The sequence below is a fragment of the Dendrobium catenatum genome, unplaced genomic scaffold, assembly GCF_001605985.2.
Source record: "Dendrobium catenatum unplaced genomic scaffold, ASM160598v2 fragScaff_scaffold_1347, whole genome shotgun sequence".
Lineage (NCBI taxonomy): Eukaryota > Viridiplantae > Streptophyta > Magnoliopsida > Asparagales > Orchidaceae > Dendrobium > Dendrobium catenatum.
In genome coordinates this window covers 1,363,441-1,386,233 of record NW_021319809.1, presented here as the reverse complement: position 1 = coordinate 1,386,233, position 22,793 = coordinate 1,363,441, and the positions used below count along the sequence as shown (strand labels likewise).

The following is a 22,793-nucleotide window of genomic DNA, read 5'->3' as shown; positions in this document are numbered from 1 at the left end:
TAGCAATGACATTTTTTTATTAGATTTAAACGGGAATTCAACTCTTAACATCTTACAATAGAGATGAAAGATTCATGTAACTGACCTCACGTGGTGGGATACAGACTTGATATTATTATTATTGTTATATTAAAAAAATATCAAAGCCCAATTAAATAAAGGTGAAGAGAGTCTATACTAATTCCTTAATAGATAAGTCTAAGAATAAAATATTCGAGATAATTTGTTTTACTATTTTTATGATAAAAAGTGGCCAATAAAATGCAATATGCGATTCTTAGTTTGTAAGATAATTCAAAAGCTATCTATGTAAATAATAATAATAAAAAAACCAAAAAAATGATGTAAATCCAAAACATAGATAGCTTTCAAATCATAAAGAAAACTTTTTTTCTTGGAAAGCTATTAACACAGCTCCTAAAGAAGTAAATTGCACATGCTCAAAGGTCCAAATCTTGATATCAAAATTTTTTTTTCTTTATTGAAAAAAAGGCAACCAAGGCTTAATGAAATAAAAGTAAAGAGAGTCTCTACAAAGTTCTTAACAGATAAGGCTGCAAATATAATATTTGAGATATTTTATGATAAAAAAAGTGACAAATAAAAAGCAATCTACCATCCTTAGTTTGTAAGATAAGTCAAAAGCTATATCCAACCATTGCTGAAAAAGCCATCCAATAAGGCTCGAAAATTCCATGATTGTCCCAAAAAGAAGAACCGCCCATGAAAATAATAATTACAATGAGAATTGTAAAACAAAAGCTAAAATTCAAGGTTAAATGTGATTAGAACATCTATAATTGACGTTGTTAGTCAATTAATGTAGCGGAGATCTAGACAAAGAAGTAAGTAGGGGTGTCAATATTTGACACAACCCAAAAATTAGACAAAAAATCGACCAGAAATTTTGGGTTCGAGTCAATTCGTTTAGAAAACGGGTCGGGTTTGTGTTTCAAATCCTTGCCAAATTACAAATTCGGGTCAGGTTTGGGCCAACCCAAAATTCCGAAATCAACTTAGAATTGACCCGTTCGCTGCGCAATCGTGCTAGTCCGTCGTCGCCATCGTCCTCGCAATCCGTCAATATGTAGTCATCTCTACTCGCCCACTCTTTCGCTTGCACAATTCTGCTCTTCCTGGTGATCGGGTCGAGGCGGGTCGACCCAGGTTAGGGGCAGGTAGGGTCTAGTTTTAGATTTCAGCCCCGTTTGTTTAATCGGGTTAAGTTCGGGCCGAATCAGTTGAAGGCAGTTCAATTTCAGATTGAACATGAGCCCAACCCAAATACTTATTTTGACACCCATAGAAGTGAGCGATTGTCATTCAAAAAAGAAAAAATTTGTTATTGTTAATACAATGGTATTATGTCCTCCATTCCGAACAAAAGTAAGAATTATTAACTTGTCTCAAACTTAAGTGAGGCAAGAAAAGGAAAGAGATCGACTTTGTAAAAATTATGGAAGGTTTAGTAATGCACCACAATGTATTTAATTGGTGAGAATACATTCACAAATGAAATGATATTCAATTTTAATCTTTTGGTGCAAGCGTGAGAGATAAAATAGATTTTTGGCAAGAAACGCTGTAGAAATGTTATCACAGCACAAAGAAGTCGAAAGATTTTTTGCAATAAAAAATTTATTTAGAAAGCAGCAAAGTCAAAATGATGTTGGTTGCAACGGTGCTAAGAACTTATAATGTTCTACTTTGGTGAAAGAATAAGCTACAATGGACTATTTTCTTTCACACAATATGAAATAAGAGTATGACCAAGAAAGGTGTAGTAATGGGTGGTTGATTTTGCATTGGAAGAGTCATGGGCCTAAGCAAAATCAAAGTAATTATGTAGAACATGATATCAATCCATGTAATAATATTTTATTGGCTTTCAAGGCTTTCCAAAATTATATAGGCTCGGAAAAGGCCTATAAATAGGACATTGCTTTATACTTTTGATTCATTGAATAAATTATTTTTTTTCTTGTGCAAATTTTGTGGGACTTGGTGGCTATTTTTACTCATTGGTGAAGCTTGGTGGTTGGTCCTTTAAAATTTTTGTGGATCCTTAATTATCTCTTCTTACTGTTATTCATTATTTTTCCCTACACAATTTTCATCTTCTCTACTGAGCCTCAATATCAGCATCCTTTATCCTCAAATATATCAAACCTCTCAATAACTCTCCTAAATAGTCCTACACATATCTCGATTATAACCTCCCGATGCATTAACTTTCTAAAAACCCTAATACAGAAAAGTTAAAATTTCAATATAAAGAGGTGATTTTTTTTCCGTGAGCAACCAAATTAACATTCCATAACTTCTCAATGAGTGATCTAAATCCATAAAAATAACGCAATTACTTCCCCAACATCCCAAACCTTTGATCTATAATTTCTTATTATTTCTATCCAACGAAAACCCAACCTCTGGAAGCTTATAAGTTTCAGAATCACATATTCCAAAGCCATCGATTCCAACTTCAACAAGACCAAAATACCCCCTCCATCACCACCCTAAAAGGACACCAATTCAAGTTGTTGCTTTGACCATAAAGATCTCATTGATAGTACATCATATTGGTATTAGAGCTGAGGGCTCTAAAGAAGTTAAGGTCAAGGAGCTTGAAGACAAACATAATTCACAACATGAGCCATAAATTTTTGCGGCAAGATCTAATTTTTTTAACAATTGAAGGACTCAAGAAATACCGACCACCACATCATATTACTATTAGATATTTATGATAAAGAATTAAGTTAATTCAAGTTTCTTTCCTTGGTGTTGTTGTTAGTAATCTTAATTTAACTTTTATAAGAGTGTCGCGACACTAGGATGGGCGGCACTCAGCTTTGTGCTCTCGAGATTTTGGAGAAGAAATGGGTGATTAGAATGTCCGTTGTGGTGCAAGGTGGCTCCGCCATGGCGTCGGGTCTCACATGAAGAGATTATGGGATAATCTAGAAGATTTATTGGGAGTGCAGCGGCGTTGGGGAGTAGAGCATCGCAACACTAGGTCATATTAGTATTTTTGTATGTTAAAATATCTCAAAACATCTCCTATAATTAATCTATTACCTAGCCATCCCTCCACTTCATCTTAGCTTGGCTGACAAAGAGGCAGAGAAAGGAAGAAGTGGAAATGAGAGAGAAAGCTCATCCCGAGTCATTTTTATCTGTCATTCTAATTGAAAAAAAAAATATTTTGATTATGATAGGTAACCCAAATCCTATTGTTTCTTTCAGTGGTTTCAATTTCTTCTATTTTATCTCTCGTGAACTTAATTAAAATATAATATCTCTCATTCTAGTAATTTTTCATCATATAATTTTTAATATGTTATAGATATTATTATCTTAAGCATTGTTACTAGTTAATATTAAAATTTTACTAAGTGATTTAGCTTATATATAATTTTGGAGAGTATAATATTAATTACAAAATGATTCTAAATCAATATACTGCATCTATATATATATATATATATATATATATATATATATATATATATATATATATATATAGTTCATTTAGTTCAACATGTATTTTAGACATTCTACGAGCATAGTAATGAGTATAATGATAGCTGCATTGAATATATATGATATTTGTTACTATATATTTTAGTTGAATAACTAATAAATGATCTGTAGATTATATCCATTTCTCAATAGAATATAAAATAAGTATCAATGAAGGGCATGATGGTAGCATACAGTGCAGTAGCCAAATTCTTATATAGAAGCATCAAAGACTCAAAGTATGTAATGAGGATGTGGAGAAAATTGACCACCATCCTTGAGAACCAGTATGGTCAAACATATAGTGTAATCAACATGATATCCATTGAAAACATTTGCTCTAAGAAGTTTCAAAACAAGAGAGCATCATATAGGATAGTTCTTAGTTGTCAACTAGGAATCAAGAGTAGTTTTGATGTGAGATATCAAAATTTTGAGTAGAGTGGGAATAACTACCTCATTCAATTTGAGAAGAGAAATTTCTTAAATTGCTTGAGTGTTTAAAGCAGAAGTAATAGATTGACCCATTTAGAGGTGTTTGAGAGAAGAAGAAGAAGAAGAAATAATAACAAAGTAAATCAAAGAAAAATTCGCTAAGACGAGAATCTGTAGAGAGCATTACCATGAGACATCACCCTAATACCATAAAGAATATTAAGAAATAGAAATCGAGAAAGTGAAACTTTCTCGATAACAAAGATAGTTTTGCGTGAATGGTTGAGAATTTACATGACAACAGAAGTTTTGCATGAATACGTATAATTAACTTTGTTAGTTTTATAGAAGATATATATATAAATAAATAAATTAAAAAAAAATGTTGTTGAAATGTAATCTAGCTTCGTTTGGAACACCTTTCATATTATTCCATAAAGCAGCTTTTTAGTACAAAAATTAAAATTTCTATACTAGAAAGCTGCTTTAAGAAGCAATAAGAAAGCCGCCCCAAACAAAACCTTAAGCTACTAATACAGTGCTATCATTAATATGAATATGCTAAAAGCATTGCTTTCAAATTTCTCCCACACAACTTAAGAGCTACAACATGTGAATACAATGCATATATACAACTTAATATTTGTGCGCCACATCACTCTTCAATTAATAAGCAAAGCAAGGCACTTTGAGAAATTTTCAAAATGGGTTGGTGGGTGGAGATTGGACATCATGATGATGAGAGTTGGATTGCTTGCTCCATGTACAACTTTATAGCCACATAGAAAATAACTGAGGATTTTTGCTATGAGGAATTCTAAAGCATTTCAAAAGAGTTAGTGAGTGGAAGGTGACTCCAATAGATTTGTGGGACATTCTGAAATGTATAATGCAATCTTAGTAGGATGAAGGCATGCATTTTGAGGCATATCTTTTCCAAGCTTTGTGTTGAGCAAGTGGATAATGGGCATACATCATAGAATATGGGAAAGCATATATTTTTTTTATTTGGGTTGACCAAAAAAGATTAGTCTAGTCTAAGTTGGGACTAGTAGTAGGTAGGGCTACCGAAAAAAGTTGTTTGTTTGTGGATAACTTATTCAGATTGCTAAGAATTTTGTGATCTAATTTATTGCTATGAAAGTAAGCTTAATGTGGACAAATATTTTGAGCATGCTTTTTAAGCGAGTTGAAGATATACATGTAGCAAAAAATGCCATTTCCTATTACTAAAAAAGGCTTTGATATAATATAATAAATATAAATTATGGAAGGCAGCTTCCATGGTTAAATTATGAGTCTGACTTAGGGCATTGGAGTTTCCATCAAATAATCATTGATGTGTTCATCATTATTCTTGTATGAGTGACGATCAATGACCATGAATTCGAGCATTTTCCTTGACAACAATAGTGAGCATCACACTTGCTAATGACGACATAAAATTGTCGGTCATATTAGGAATAATTGGTGGGACGGTAATAGTAGCGACAGAGATGTTAGTTGGTTAGAAATCATAGGCATAGACGTTGATGTCAATAGTAGACATTTGAATGAATATTAAAGCTCCAAGACTAAGAACAAAAAGGCCCTCATCATTTTCTAATCTTAAAACACCAATTTCATGAATCTAATAAAAAAAATTGTTGATCATCACATATGACAACATTTTAAGAGATCAACAGCACATAAATCTATCATCAACATTCGATCTATCCAATAGATATTATAATTTTATCAGTAATACATTTTAACATTAAAAGTTTTATAGGAATAAAATTGCATCATATCATTTTATTAATTATTTTTGCTAACTAATTTCAAAATGTATGAAATCTAAACTTATTAAAGCTTAGGTTGACTCAGGCCAATCCACAACAACATTGGGTTCCTCCATTAAAGGGCATCCTATGCCAACACAATCAAATCCCACAACCAAGACTTTCTAATAATGTCACTCAAATAATTTAAAGGGACAAATGTCTAATTTTACAATATTTATTTGAATGGTCAACATCAAATCATAGATTTTTTTTTTTATTGGGGGCTTTTATAAAAAAAAAATGATTTCTTTGATTTACCATTAACAAAAATATGCCCTTTAATTTACCTCTCAAAACAAATTGATGATCTTTTCTAATAATATCGCTTAGTAAATATTAAAAAATAAAAAAATTCCAAATTTTCAGATATTTTAGTAGAAAAATATTGTTATTAAATTAAAAAAATATTTATCATATTATCATCATAAAATTATTAAAAAAATTTGACTAAAGAGATTAGTGTCTACACATTATATTAATTCATGATGAACTGCATTAATCTCAAAATATCTGTGCTCTTCTCAAAATAAATTACATCAAAATATATCTATTCTCTTATGAAATTATAATAGTACTAAAACATAAGTGCAAATCATTATCTTGAAAGCCCCCACTTATCCTTACACTTTGAGCTGCAGTAGTGGTTTTTTTTTTTTTTTTTTTTTTTTTTTTTTTTTTTTTTTTTTTTTTTTTTGAGCTGCAGTAGTTTCTTTCATGCATGGTCCCCTTCTTGGCAAGTTCCTTAGCTTTCAGCTCTAACGCCCTTAGGAAGTGCTTGTATTTGAGTGGTATGTATGTAAATAATATACTTTGAATGTTAGATAAGTAAATATAATAGTTTTGAGTGTTATGTACGTAAAAAATTCTATTATGTTTTGCTTTTATTTTATATTTTTGAATGATAATTATTCAAATTACTTAAATATTTGTGTGCCGGGTTTCCGAGTTTTAAAGATCAATTATTATGTTTTGCTTGTTTACTCTATATTTGATTATTAGGTTTACAATTATATTTGATTATTAGGTTTGCGAGTTTTATATTTTACTTTTAAAGCTTTACCAATTGCAAGTATTAACTATAAGATCTCAAGAGAAAATTCGATTTCATCAAAATGGATAAATTTACCTTGTAATGCCTTTAATTAACTCTCTCTACATTAATCTTTAATACACCCTTTTTTTTCCCTCACTAAGGTTTCGTTTGGGGCGGCTTTCTTATTGCTTCTTAAAGCAGTTTTCTGGTATAAAATTTTTAATTTTTAATAATAATAATAAAGCCGTCCCAAATGAAGCCTAAGTTTATAAGTGAATTAGTACTTGCATACTTATGAAGTAAGGTTTTTTTATATTTGTTTATTTAATTAAAAAAAAGTATTACTTCTTTAACAATTAGATATATAGATGAATGAATTTAGACTTCGTTTGCTTCTTACTCTCCTTTGTAAAAGACAGTTTTAGAAATATTGATTAAGAGAATGAAGTTTTCTATCAAAGAAGTAAATATCAAAAGCTTCTCAAAATATTAGAAAAATAAAGTTCCCTAAAAAGCATTTCTATAGAAGCGTTCCATACAATTAGTGACAAAAAAATAATTTCACCGTTTCTAAGCAGAAAAGGTAAAAAACGCCGAAACAAACGAGGCCTTAAATTAACTCAAATGTGCATCTTTATCTTTTTTTTTTAATTATCATTATTTTTCATTTACTTCTTTACTTTAAATTTTATGTATTATATTATTTAAGGTATGATTTAAATATAAAACAAATGACTAAATATATAATTAAGTTTATTTTCTAATTATTTAAATGCCATAAAATTATAGAAATCATACTTGATTAACTATAACAATTTTAATTAATAATTTTAACATCAAATATAAGAATTAAAAAAAAATTCCAATCGCAATTAAATTCGACTCGATTTAAATAAAACAAATGAACAGTCTTAGACAAGATAATATTCTATTATCTCAGTTCATTTACAGCCGCAAGCGGAACATCAGAAGCTTCCCTAATCTTTCGGTCAAATGACCGGCGAATGTAGTAAACCTTCCGACTTAAAACTAGAAAATTATAAAAACTTCCACACCGAAAAGAATCTTTACAGTAATTTACAGTGATCATCCCCCCGATTCCCGCCACGTGTTCAATCACGATCATCCACTACTCCGCCGGGGAAGGCAGCGCCGCCGTTCCTCCGCCCTCCAAATCCGGCGTCGCTCCAGATACGTTGTTCCGGTTCGGCTGAATTTCCAGCGTCAGGAATCGCCGAAGCAACACGACCCGGTTGATCGGCCACTTCAGAGCTTGCCCTAACCCTAGCCGCTCTGCTTCTTCGCTAAAATCGTTGATTCCCCCCTCCGGCATCTCGATCGCGATTTCGACTTCACCGGAATCGGATGAGGACGAGCCGATTTCTTCCTCCCGCTGGCATGACGGCACCGCCTCGACGGCGGAACGGCAGAGGGGGCAATTGGAGTGGGAAGAGAACCACATATCGATGCAATCGATGTGGAAACTATGGCCGCATAGCGGGAGATTGCGGATCTTTTGGCCGTCCTCGAATTCGTTAAGGCAAACGGCGCAATCGCATTCGTCCGACTCGTCGTCGTCGCCGGCGCCAGGAGAGTAAAGGAGAACTGGGAGGGATTTGAGGATGGCGGGGTCTATGGCACGGTTGGTGGATGGAGACTGGTTTTCTCCAGCAAAAATGAAACGGCGGCGCCTCCGCCTCGCACGGCGCGTGGCGCGGCGGAGAACGTGCCAGCGGACGTAGAAGTGGAGGAAGAGGATGAGGAGGACGATGGAGAAGAGGATTACGATGGCGCTGAGCATAATTTTGCCGCTGAGGGCGTAGCTATGGGGCGAAGGAACTCCACCTCCGCCACCTCCACCGCCGCCGCCGCCGCCGTCGGTTTTGTGCCAACTATGGCCATAAGGGCTAGGGTCCATTTCTGCTGTGTTTTCGCTATTTTTTTCACGATGCTAGAGTAGGGAAAGAGGGCGGAAACGGGGCTTGCTTTATAATGGAATTTGAAAAGCGGAAGTTCGCTACGTGAAAAAGGAAAAAAATTGTGGCAGGACAAAGTGGTGGAAGTTGTCATTTGCATTAATAATTAATTTTAGGAAAATTTACGTACATACTATTTTATAACATCATATTTATATATTTAGCACCTAAAATTTTAATATTACATGCATACCACCTTATATTATTTTAATATCAAATATACCACTTATATTTCTTTCCTACCACTCACCTCACCTTCTTCTCCAGCTTTTCAGCAAATAACGTCAAATTTTCAGCCCGTAAGCTGCCTATCTACTGCTATTACAACATCTTCTTCTCCAGCTCGCCGCACAGCAAATTTTAAGCCAACCATTTGGAATGATAACTTCATACAATCGCTGCCAATTGATTTCATGGTGATGACTTTGTTATCTTATAAATTCTTTTGAGTAATTATGAGGAATTTTTTCTATTAGATCTAATCTCTTAGAATAGAGGAATATCTACTATTATAATTTAGGCTTTTATTAAATGTGAGATTAATGCAAAATGATAAAATAAATTCAGCTGATTTAAAATCCATTGGTTCATATTTTAATTTTTCACAGAGGCAAAACCTTTAATTAAGGCATAATATATGTGAACATACTTCTATGTCATTATAGATTATAACTTGTATTTTTATTTGTATATACACATAGTGGAATATATTTGAACCTTTATCTTGAATGTTATATGATTTAATTATTATACTTATTTGATGAATGAGTATAACATCTGACAAGTTCATTAAGGAATCAATACATTCACACGTACAGGAAGAGAAGTATATACAACAAAGGAATACATTGAAGGAGAAAGTGAGGAGTTTGATTGGCCAACAACATGACCTTATTGAACAACTTGAATTCGTGGATGCCCTATCCCAGTTGGGCCTTGATTATCATTTTCATTCGGAGATCAAGAACCTCTTGTGTTTCATTATTTCATCAATGGAGGATGAAAATAATTCAATTGAAGAAAACAACCTTCATGGTTCTGCTTTGCTCTTTAGGCTACTTAGAGAACAAGGTATCAAAAATGCTTCAATACCAAGGTATGTACCAATATATATATATTATTTAGTTCAATTTAAATCTATATAATATATTATTTAGTCAATTTAAATCTATATAAAGAGTTCTAGTTCAAGAGATTTATTCTTTGATGTCCTTAGTGTGTATGGTGGTAACAAGTTCTCACGCCTGCTAACAATGATAATGGTATTTTTTTTCTATTAGTAAGCAAGCTTAAACTCTTAATATTCACAAAATATGACATAAATGTCAATGAAAGAAACAAGTCGCTTAGTTAACTTCAAATAGTAAATCAATTCAAGCTCATCATGATAACAAGTATGCCTAAAATGTTATGTACTCTATTGACAGAGTAAATGCTTTGATTAGTTGCTTTAAGAAAGAGAGAGAAAACTTCAATCAAAATCATGAACATATTGTCAAAGGAATGCTTAGCTTATATGAGGCTTCATACCTTGCTGTGGAAGGAGAAGAAGAATTGGAAAAAGCAGGAAAACTTGCAATGGATCATTTAAAATGCATTGATAGATCTTTATTTACACAACAATTTATTGAAGAAATAGATCACGCCTTGGAGTTACCCTTGCACTGGAGAATGTCAAGGTTGCATACTAGGTGGTTCATTGATGCTTATGGGAGACGAGAGAACTTTAATCCCACATTGCTTGAGTTGGCTAAACTAGACTTCAATATGGTGCAGGGTATCTATAAGGTGGAGCTACAAGAATTGTCCATGTAATTTGTTCTTCTTGTTTATTTTTATATGTATAGTTCTTCTCATAATTAATTCATGAAATATTAATGCATCTTCATTTGATCCTCAGGTGGTGGAGGAATCTTGGTCTTGTTTGTGAAGAGCTTGACTTTGTTAGAGATAGATTGGTGGAGAACTATTTAATGTCGATAGGAACTACATTTCAACCTAATTTTGGGAGATTGAGGAAAGCACTCACAAAGATTATTTGTTTTGTAACAACAATTGATGATATTTATGACATCTATGGTACCTTGGATGAACTAAAGCTCTTTACAAATACTATTGAAGAGTAAGTCATTGCATATGCATAAGTAATTTGATTACTTACTGTTGACAAATATTAAGAAACAATAGTAATGTGATTATAACTAAATGCAAACAAATATAGTTCCTTAAATTATTCTCAATTAACTTTCAGATGGAAAATAGATGCAAGTCAACAACTTCCAGATTGCATGAAGATATGTTCGATCGCAATTTTAAGTACAATGAATGATATTGCCACCTCATTCTCAATGGAAAAAGCTTTGGATATTCTTCCATGCCTAAAAAGAGCGGTAATACAATATTTAATTCAATTAGTATGTCCTTCACTATTTAAAAATAGATTCAATCTTCTTTTTAAATTTTTTTTAATGTTTAGATATAAAACTATACTAAGATTTAAATTAGTAGGAAATTTTTTGAACTTGCTAAGATAATATATTTGTTTTTCTTTTTCCTAACTACAATAAGTTATGTTTGTATTATAGTGGGTTGATTTCTTCAAATCACAATTACTTGAAGCAAAGTGGTATCACAATGGATACACTCCGACATTGGATGAATACTTAGAGAATGCTTGGGTTTCAATATCTGGAAATATTGGATTAACCGCAGCATATTGTCTAAGTGATGACTTGACTATTGAATCTCTTAATAGTTTGGAGTTTTATCCACATTTCATTCGCTATTCATGCACAATTGTTCGGCTCTATGATGATTTACAAACATCCACGGTAAATACAAGTATTTATTTCATATATAAGAATATAAAATTAATGTTTCCTTTCTTTTTCTGTATAAATTGCATGTTCATAATGTAATGCTACTTGTAAGCTTATTACAGGCGGAGATCAAAAGAGGAGATGTTCCGAAATCAATTCAATGCTATATGAAAGAGAAAAATGTTTCAGAATCAGTTGCTCGAGATTATATTAAATGTTTAATAAGAATTTATTGGAAGAAGTTGAATCAAGAATGCGCCACAATATCAACATTATGGGAGCCATTTAGAAATGATTTATATGGTTGTCCAAGAGCAGCACAATGCTTCTACCAACATGGTGATGGATATGCAGAGTCAAATCATGAAACTAAGGACCAAATAAATTGTGTCATAATTGAGCCAATTGCACTTTAAAAGTAACACCGCTTAAAAAGGAGAAATTATTATGTGCGGAGTCCATATGTAATTTGCATCCAAAATCCAATCAAAATAGGCCACGTTGCCTGTACACAGCCTTAGTACAACCTTGTACACATGGTGTGTTTAATATACACCTGTGTACAGTCACGTGACCAATTTTGATTGGATTTTGGACGCATCTGGACCTCGAACAAAATAATTTCTCCTTAAAAGAGAGTTTCCTTTTCCCAATTATATATTATGTGTAATTTAGCTCATGATCGACTTTGTTACCCAATTGAATAAATATTGTAATTTTCTATAGGTATTAATAAGAGAATTTTCTATTTGAAGTATCATTAAGAAGAGATTTTTCTATTTGATCCACACTTAAGCTTAGTTTGTGACAGCTTTTTATTGCTTTTTAAAGTAATTTTTTTACTGTAAAATTTTTGAATTAAAAATCTTTGTATTTGGAAGCTGCTATAAGAATTAGTAAAAAAACTATCCCATATGAAGCATCAAGATAATTTTCTTAATATTTTTCAAAGCAATTTTCTGGTACAATTTTTTTTTTTTAAAATCAACAAAAACAATATCCCAAATAAAACCTTAGAATAGGGCTATATTAATATTAATTTTAAGTTCTAATAGATAAAAGATTTTTTATTCAATTATAAGATTTTAATTTAGTTAAAGCGTTTGATAGATGTAATGACTTCGATATAAATAATATCAATTAAAAATTAAACAATATGTTCTTTAATTTAAGATACTTGATTTGATCAATTCTTCACCTACAACTGTATAATCTCAAGCATATTATTTTCATTAGTTATAAATTCATTATTTATTATGCACTAAAAACTCATTTAGACACAAACTTAAAATTTTTAATTATAATTCTTTGCTGAAGATATGGTCATATATTATGCTACATAATTTCTCAAAATAACTACTATAGTAGATATATGTTATTGTCTACAGTGTAGCAAACTATGTCAGAGCAATTTTATGCATATTATACAATTCTCTTAACATTTTTTTTTTGCTACTATATTATTGAATGTATATTAAATTATGATAGAGCAACCTTATGTCATTTTTTAACTTACATCTTCAATAGCATTAAGTTAATATGGCTTTATTTTTAATTACATCTTTAACTTTTTATTACCTATGGTATCAGTTGAGCTTGCTCAAGATTTAAATGAGATAACAAATGCGATTACTCGATGTTATAAACATTAACATTAATGACAAATAAGGTTATAAGTGGTAATTTTATTACTGGAGTTTGTTGGATACTAGTTCATGAGATATTTGTTGAGATAACATGCAATAGTTTGGCTAGCTTACATAATATTCGAATGAGTTTTCATAAGATCACAGATGCATCATACAAACAACTATCAGTCATGATTAGTCAACTAAATATGGATCGTAATGGTATTTCAAACTGAGAGTGGATGAAAGAAAAAAATATGGGACACATTTGTATCTTCAAAGAGCATTTCTCAATCACAAGAAAAAGCTCTTATAAGGGGAGGACTTGTAGAAAATTTAAAATAACTTGAATTTAAGTTATAAATTAAGTAGTAGCATCACACATAACCAATTATAAACTCATATACATATATTTCAAAAAAAAAAAAAAAGAGTGAAAGAATTGAATGATGAATGTACTATCAAGATATGCTTCTATATGATTTTGATAAACTAGTCCAGCTGGTCCAATACTTGAGCTAACCCCTTGTATATAGCAGATGTAAGCCTGTTGTTTTCGCCCCTCGTGGGTTCTGCAATCCCCCCCCCCCCACTCTCCAATGGGCCCTATGGCTTAAGTTGAGAGAGAATGATGAATTATGATGGAAAATTTAAATTATGAGGGTTGTTTAGTTCTTTTGGGAGTTATGTTGTGTGCTTTATGTGGTAGGGTTGGATTAGGGTTAGGGTTATCTTGAGTTTTCTAATTTTTTGTGGTGCTTTGGTGTTCTTGGGCTCTAGTGGCATCTAGAGATTTGGGAGAGATAGATTCTCCTCTCGAATTGAGGATCAATTATACCTTATTATTTTCTTTCATCTACTATTCAATCAAGGGTGTTTTCTTATTTTTCCTCCATTAAATCTTCAAAACATGTTTGGCGAGATAATGGCCAAAATCTGTTAGAAAATTGCATTTACGGCGGATTTCCGGCGAAAAAATTTGCGCCGGTTTCAGGCGCGTCGGAAAAGAACTTCCGGCGCAGATTAATTCGCCGGAAACATTTCCGGCGCATTTCCGATGGATTTTTCGCTGGAGCACTATTTCCGTCGGATTTTTAAAGCGCCAGAATGTCAAAAAAAAAAAAAATCATTTCCGACCGACTGCTTCCCCATCCCCGCCCCCCCAGCCAGCCCAAACCGCCTAGTCCGGAACCGCGTTCCAGCCGCCCCGACATGACCTCCTGCTCGCGAACCGCGCGTGGCCGCCTCCCTGCCGCCTTCGACGGGGTTCGAACCCCGCCCATCTCTCCTCACGCAAATGATGCCGCGCCTTCTGCCATATAGTCATAAACCAAAAACTGTAATAGTTGTTACTTTTTATTTATTTAACCTATTACTTATTAATTATTAAATCAGTTAATTTAATTTAACAAACAAAGTTAAAATTATTTAACATAATTTAACAAAATAAATAATTTAAAATTTTTATTATCATTTAAGATTAAATTTAAATCATTTGCTTTTTGTTATTAAATAATTAAATTAAAATTTATTTTATTATTATTTAAGTTATTAAATTCAATAATTTAAGTTAGTAAATTCAATAATGGGGGGGGGTAGACCATCCACTTGGGGAAGGGAGAACTATATAGGGGAGGATATATATGGGTAGATTTATATGGTAGAGAGATATTTCACCATCAATGGGTTGACGAAGGAGGAAAAATTGATGACAGTTGGCCTATGTTTGGAAAGGAAGGCATCAGCTTGGTACCAGTGCATAGACATGAGGTGACCCATATAGAGTTGGAGGAAGTTTAAAGAGTGCTTATTGGAATGATTCTGAGCATACAAGGGAGGGTACTTCTATGAGCAATTATTTGCCCTAGTATAGGAAGGCTTGGTGATAGAATACTGCAAGAGATTTAAGTATTTGGCGAGTCGATTGGATCAGTTGTGTAAGACTATTCTAGAGGGAAATTTAATGAAGGGGCTCAAATCAGATATTGGATCAGCAACAAGAGTCATGAAGCATCGAGACTTGGGAGAGGCTATGGAGCTAGCTCAACTGGTAGAGGATTAGAAGTACCATGAGAGAAAAGCTAGAGGTAGCAGTTTAGGTGGTTCATATAGGATGACCACCACTTTCTTAGCACCCAAGTGGCTTACACTGGCAACCTTCACAAAATATTGAGGGAGATGCCTATGAGAGGAGGAAGTGTGGGACATTTTAAAATGCTAACTGATATGGAGGTACATGAAAAGAGAGCAAATGGATTATGCTTTTGATGCGATGAGAAGTATACTCCGGGATATATGTACAAAGACTGAACTCTTCAGGTTCTCACCGTTTGTGATAATGAAAATGATAATGAGGGTAGAGGAGAAGGACAAGCTGTATCTGAATGTGGTAGAGGTCTTCTTAAACTCAGTGGTAGAATTCACTCTTAATAACATCATGAAGGTAATGAGGAAAATATTAGACTGATAGGTGGTAACATTGATCAACAATCAATAATTTCATCTCCAACTAAGTCGTTGACCAATTGGGGATGACTTTGGTGGATACAAGGAACTATGGAATGATGATGGACATGAAGAGTTGACCATACAGGAGATTCAAGTAAGAGGGGATTTTTTTCCAATGGAGTTAGGCAGCATTGATGTCATCCTGTGAATAAAGTTGTTACAGACCTTAGGGAATACCAAGGGCACTAACTATGGAGATGTTGGTGGAAGGGAGAAGAGAGAGATGCAGGGTTATCCAAAGCCATAATGTTCCTCAAAATCTTGATGAGGAACATACAATAGGTGGGGGGAGGTTTCCTAGTGGAGCTACAGAGATTAGAGGGAATTATATTGGAGTAGGGTGGAGACATTCCTCTTTATGTACAGTCATTAATACATTAATTCATAGAGGTTTTTCAACAACCTCAAAAATTTAACCCCCAAAGGAGGAGGAGCATGTCATCACCCTGAGGGATGGGGTGTCACATATGAGTGTCAGACCCTATCATTACCCTCAATTTTAGAAGATTAAAATTGAGAAATTAATCAGAGAAATGATGGAGGCAGAGATTATCAGGCCTAGTGTAAGCCCTTTTTCTAGTCTAGTTTTGTTAGTTATGAAAAAGGATGAGAGTTAGAGGTTATGTGTGAACTACATGGCTTTGAAAAAGGAAACTATGTCAGATACGTTTCATATTCCAGTAATAGATAAGCTAAGTGGGGTAGTTATCTTCACCAAGATAGATCTGAAGTCTGGGTACCATCATATTCATATGAAAAGGGAGGATGTGCCAAAGATTGCTTTTATAACATATGAGGGACATTATGAGTTATTGGTGATGCCTTTTAGCCTCACTAATGCCCCTACTAAATTTCAGTCCCTAATAAATAGGGTATTCCAACCATATCTATAAAGATTTATGTTGATTTTCTTTGATGATATACTTATATAAAGCATGTTAGATGAACAATATTGGGAACACTTAAGGATGGTCCTAGAGGTGTTATAGGAGCAACAACTGAGAGAAAATTTGAAGAATTGTTGCTTTGCACAAGTTAGGATGGAGTACTTGTGACATGTAATATCTTAGAATGACATAGCCACGAATCAGGCTAAGATCGAGGCAATACTAAGATGGCTACTACCAAAGAATCTAAGGGAGATTAGGGGCTTTCTAGTGTTAACAGGATACTACAGGAGGTTCATGAGGGGCTATAACACCATTGCTTGGTCATTGATAGAATAATTAAAGAAGGATAACTTATTATGGGGTGAGGCGACAATAGTAGTTTTTTAGAGGTTGAAGAATGCCATGACCACCATACCAGTCCTAGCCCTACCAGATTTCAAATAGGTTTTTATAGTGGAGATGAATGTATCATGGTATGAATTGGGAGCAATACTTATGCAAAGACACCGACCCATTACTTACTTCATCCAGGTGTTGATAGCTAGAGCTAGGCTGAAGTTAGTCTACGAGAGGAAGTTGACGGCCATTGTGTTAGCTGTCAAGAAGTGGTGACCTTACTTGTTGGGTTGACATTTCATTGTCATGATGGACCACCAGAGCCTAAAGCACTTCTTGGAGAATATGATAGTGATAGAGGAGCACCAGAGATGACTATCAAAGTTATTGGGATATGACATTAAAATTTAGTATATATTAGGGATGGAGAACAAGGCAGCAGATGCCTTGTCCAGATGTATGGGGAGCTATACAAAATGGCAATATTGATACCGCTTATATTGGATTGGGGGAGGAAAGTGCACATGATAAGGAGCTTTGGAGGATTAGGGCAGATTTACTGAAGGATAAGATTAGTCATCCTAGTTATTCTCTAGAAGGGGAGAGATTGTTGTACTAGAGGAGATTTGTGATGCCTAGGACATCAGTCTACATTCCACATCTACTATAGGAGTTTCATGAGAGTGTGGTTGGAGGCCATTCAGGGGTATAGAAAACCTACAGGAGACAGACTATAGAGTTGTATTAAAAAGGGATACATAAGGATGTGGAGAAGTCAGTAGCCAGTTATGAGGTATGTAAGAGGAATAAGTATATGACTATAGATCAAGGGGGATTACTTCAACCCTTAGCTCTACCTAATCTGGTGTGAGAGGTTTTCAAGGATTTTATAGATGGGCTACCCTGATTTGAGGGGTTTACTATGATTCTGGTTGTTGTGGACAGATTGCATAAGTATGCTCACTTCATCCCCCTATGACATCTCTATATAACAGTGACATTTGCGCCATTTTTCACTAGAGAGGTGATTCGAATGCATGGGGTACCAAAGTCTATAATGTCTAAAAGGGACAAGGTGTTTCTTAACCATTTTTGAAGGGAGTTATTCAGGTTGCAAGGGATAGTACTAAAGAGGAGCACAGCTTACCACCCTTAGACAGATGGGCAAACAGAGGTGGTCAAGAAGAGCCTTAAAACATACCTATAATATTTTATGTTGGAGACACCTCAGCTTTGGTCTAAGTGGCTAGCATGGTCAGAGTACTGGTACAACACTTTGTATCATTCTGCTTCATAAATGATCTAATTCAAGATTTTGTATGGATAAGACCCACCTCACTTGGTGCTTTTTGTTGTGTATTTTGGGCAACATAGCACTCCAATTTCTTCAATAAAAGAATACTTGAAGGAGATGGACAAGGTGTTGAAAAAATTAAAAAGGAATTTATTGAGAGCTCAGCATATTATGAAGAAACAAGCGGATGAGCATAAGAAGGATATCAAGTTTTAAGTTGGGGATAGGGTGTTATTAAAGCTTCGACCTTACAGATAGAGGACGGTAGCTAATAGAAGGAAGAAGAAGCTGGCACTGCGGTATTTTGGCTCTTAGGAGATATCATAGAAGATGGAGCAGTAGATTATCGTTAAAGGTTACCTCCGACCGCTACATACATCCAATGTTCTGTGTATCTCAATTGAGAAGAGCTATTATGGATCACATAACTTGTTCAGGGTTACCGGCCATGTTGACTGAGGAATTTGAAGTGATTCTAGAACCACTAGAACGATAAGGGGTATGCTAGGAAGAAGAAGGGATCAAAGAAGTGTTGATTAAATGGAGGAACTTTCATGATTATGATGCAACAAGGGAGCCGTACGAGAAGATGCAACATCAATTTTCATCTTTTCACCTTGAAGACAAGATGATTCTTAATTAGGAGCAAGGTATTAATAGACCGATCTAAGAGGGACCAGTCCAGCTGGCCCAACACTTGGGCCGGCCCCTTGTATACAACAGGCCTAGGCCTATTGTTTTTGCCCTTGGTGGGTTCTGCCCCTCTTCTGTAGGGCCTACGGCTTAAGTAGAGAGAGAGAGAGAGAGAGAGAGAGAGAGAGAGAGAGGTTCGTCATTCCGATCAACGGTGATAAACTTTTGAAATGAATTGAACAGCTTTGAGATTTGTTCTGTTTGACCGAATATGATTTCAAGATAGCTATTCCTGGGCTTAGCTTATTTAATCTATTGTATTATGCACAACTAATTCAAGAATGATCTTTCTTTATCAGAAAATATTAAAAATAATCTTTTTTTTATTAGATTTAAATAAGAATTTGATTTTTAATAGGACACACAATAGAGAAAAAAGATCCATGTAGTCGATCCCACATAGTAGAACAAAAGTTTGATGTTGTTGTTGCTGTTGTATTATTATGCACAACTAAGATTTCGTTTAGGATAGCTTTTTTATTGCTTTCTAAAACAGTATTTTAGTACCAAAAATAAAAATTTAATTTAAATTTTTTTACTAAAAAACTATTTTAAAAATAATAAAAAGATGCCTCAAATGAATCTTAAATATGCATTGAATGTTTCTTCTTTGTCGTTTGTCAATAAATTAAAAAAAAAATGTCTTACCAATTAGGGCAAAATATTTTTTAACACAAAAAGAAGTATCTGATATATATTTTTTTAATTTAGTTCAAAGTGTTTATCTAAGTTTTTTTTTTTTTCGAATGTTGTTATAACATTATCGTATTCTAATCATGATTTGATTAAATTAATTAGAGTTCAAAAAATTAGTCTGAATATTACTAATCCAAACAATATAATTTTAAGTATGAAAACGATTCATTCGAACGCAATTCATTGACATAGATTAGGAAAATATTAAATACTTAATGAATAATAAGAGATTGATACGTCTAACTTTTTTATTATTATTAGAATAACTCTTATTTTTAATGTGTTATCTTATAATTTGTCAGTCGCATAAAAAATTAGATTGGCCTGGCACAAATCTTGATGCATATTCAAATTAGAAATTTTTATAATTAAATTGTTGTTTGTCCAAACTCCAATTTAAACAAAATCATAGTCAACCTGAATGACTTAACAAGATGAATCCATCGACATCAAATGTGATCTGATATGAGTCCAAAAGAGTCAGATCATGCTCTTGAAGCGTGATTTGAAACTTTGAGACATTAATCAAACGACCAACAATCTCGAAGTCAGGCATGCGTATAGTCAAATTGAGTGAGACAAATTCAAAGAGACCAATATTGTTTAACTAGGACATCATTAACGAAATCAATAAGGACTGTTTGACGGAATGTTCCAAAATTTCTTTATATTTATTGAGCCTGCAACCACTTTCAAAAAAATTATAAATATTTCTTCAATCTCTATTTGATAAGAACTCTTGACTTGAGATTCAAGAGAGTTAAGAGGCTTGAAGGATATTGGAGCTCCACCCAGGCTGTATCGTCGGACCACCATCCTCAAACTAGCATGCCAGACCACCATCGTGGGATTGCCACCTCAGAGTCGTCGTCAGACTATTGTTAGGGGTGTAAAAAATTGACCCGACTAGCTAACTCGACCAATAATATCTAGATTCGGGTTGACCGTTTTAATAAACGGGTTAGGGTTGGTTTATCAAATGGGTCAGATTTGGGTTGACCCACGAAACCCGTTTTTGACCTAAAAATAATTAGTTTAACATTTTTTTCCTTTTTTATATGTGTGTTTAATCTTATTATTTTTGATCAAATATAATAAATTTCATAGTTAATAAGTAATAAAAAAAATTAATAAAAAATGGTTAACAGGTTGGATTTAAGTCATTCAGGTTGCTAGCAAATCGAGTTCGGGTTGGTATTTTTGATATGTTTGTTAAATGGGTCAGATTCAAGTCAACTAAATTTGGGTTTTTGCTATGGCTCGAACCCAACCCGTCTACCTATTTTGACACCCCTTACTATTATAACACAACTGCCGTAATCAGACCACAATCATCCAATCTCGATCATCAAACTAATGCCACTTATTAGCATCATCAAACCATTACTATCGTCAGCCCACCATAACTAAACTGCCGCCACCCAAATACCATTGATGGACCACTGTTATTATTGAATCATCACCATTCGACTGTAACTTTCCTCTCATCATTATTGGATAGCCACTCCCCAACTAAAACTGTCAAACTAAAGTCACTCAGTCACAATCACTTTAACATTTCTCATTCCATACCAACTTGATCATATTCTCTACCAACCCTTCGTACTCTTGTAGTATCGCTTTATATGAATTAGGGGACGAACATATCTTTATAATCAACACTTACATAATATAATTATTTTAATTGAGTTAGGCCTGTAGATTTGCTCATATTTGATTTTCTCATGTAAATATATGATGTCTCTCGTATTTTTTTTATTTATCTGTTTGTGTGCAAACTTTTCGAGCAAATTTAAGATGTAAAATTCTCTCATTTTAGTGCTATGATTTTTTTAGCATTAAGCCGTGTTAATTAATGTCATCATTACTAAAACTTCATTAAATATTTCTTTGCCAAGCAATATGAAATTTTTTCATATTATCACTTATTCTATGTCAGCATATTTTTTAAACAATTTATCAAATAATTATTCTTTTTAGTTGACAACACATGCAAAATGTAACTTAATGAAGCACTTTGATAAAAATTGGGCTTTTAATCTGGGTTTCTAAAATTCTTATTTGATAAAGCATAACATTTATTAAAATCATAATAATTTATCAATCAGTTTTAATGATTGAAATTATAATTAATATAATAACTAAATATAACTCGAATCCAAATATAATATATGTAAAGGTAACAATGAGTCTTCCATGAATGATAAGGGGATTTATATGCACAACTCTCAAAATTATATGATCTATATATTTAACATCTAAGGCTTTGTTTGAAATGGTTTTTTTTATGTTTCTTAAAACAGTTTTTTAGTACAAAAATGTTAATTTTTATGCTAAAAAGCTGTTTTAAAAAGTAATAAGAAAATTGTAAACCTAAATCTGATTGTTTGCACAGTATAAGACTCTGTTAACTGCCATTAACGCCTTTGCATTGACAACTAAGAGAAAGTTATGATGGGCTTTTAGTTGGCAAATTACAATATGGTTGGGAGCTAATAAAAAGAGGAAGAACACCAGAGAGCCTAAAAAATATTGGATCTCTTTTGGACATCAAAGTGTCGATGAGACCATTGAATAGCAATAATGGTGGAAGCAGGATTATTTTACAACGATATAGTTATCAAATCATATGTCTCAATTTGAGTACGTGCAGAGTCTGAATAGGAGAACTATTTAGATTTGCTGAGTATTACAAATTTTTTTCTTTTTTGGACATTTAGGCCATTTAAGGCAAACTCACACACACACAACGCATACACAAAGACTCGAACCCAAGACCTCTTAGTTGGAAGCCTAAGCTCTCAACCAATAGGCCAAGTTGAGCCTTGTGTATTACAAATATTCAATAAATACTCAGCAAATATTTAATTATTATGAGTATTTATTAATTATTTGCTGAATATAATGAAGAATTTTATGAGTATTTATTTATTTACTGAGCAAATAATCAACAAATTCAAATAATTCTCCTATTCTGAATTGAAGTTCTGCGCAATGGGTCGATTGGCTTTTTTTTTTGGGACATTTAGGTCATTTAAAGCAAACTCACACATACAACGCATACACATAGACTCGAACCCTGAACCTCTTGTTGGAAGCCTAAGCTCTCAACCAATAAACAAGGAGAGTTGTGTATGGGT

At 33.4% G+C, this 22,793-nt stretch overlaps 2 protein-coding genes across 2 annotated transcripts; one reads left to right on the top strand and one right to left on the bottom strand.

Annotated features, from left to right (window-relative positions):
• Window positions 1-7,673: 7,673 nt before the first annotated feature.
• On the bottom strand, window positions 7,674-8,746 carry LOC110108040 (RING-H2 finger protein ATL2). The gene has a single exon (XM_020838545.2). The coding sequence runs from the start codon at window positions 8,729-8,731 to the stop codon at window positions 7,943-7,945; it is 789 nt and encodes a 262-aa protein (XP_020694204.1). The 5' UTR covers window positions 8,732-8,746; the 3' UTR covers window positions 7,674-7,942.
• A 59-nt stretch (window positions 8,747-8,805) lies between these two features.
• On the top strand, window positions 8,806-12,289 carry LOC110108018 (terpene synthase 10-like). Its single transcript, XM_020838502.2, has 8 exons — window positions 8,806-8,829; window positions 9,065-9,205; window positions 9,608-9,885; window positions 10,217-10,600; window positions 10,690-10,911; window positions 11,041-11,179; window positions 11,375-11,620; window positions 11,731-12,289. Exons 1-8 carry the CDS (start codon window positions 8,806-8,808, stop codon window positions 12,022-12,024), a joined length of 1,728 nt encoding a protein of 575 aa, XP_020694161.2. The 3' UTR covers window positions 12,025-12,289.
• Window positions 12,290-22,793: the final 10,504 nt, after the last annotated feature.

What these genes read in the sequence shown, in the direction of transcription:
- LOC110108040 (XM_020838545.2), bottom strand. Translation starts at nt 8,731, where the DNA reads ATGGACCCTAGCCCTTATGGCCATAGTTGGCACAAAACCGACGGCGGC.
- LOC110108018 (XM_020838502.2), top strand. Translation starts at nt 8,806, where the DNA reads ATGGAATTTGAAAAGCGGAAGTTC. An exon ending in CGCTGCCAATTGATTTCATG is followed by an intron (nt 9,206 to 9,607) that starts GTGATGACTTTG and finishes TCACACGTACAG; the next exon opens with GAAGAGAAGTATATACAACA. An exon ending in TTTACAAATACTATTGAAGA is followed by an intron (nt 10,912 to 11,040) that starts GTAAGTCATTGC and finishes ATTAACTTTCAG; the next exon opens with ATGGAAAATAGATGCAAGTC.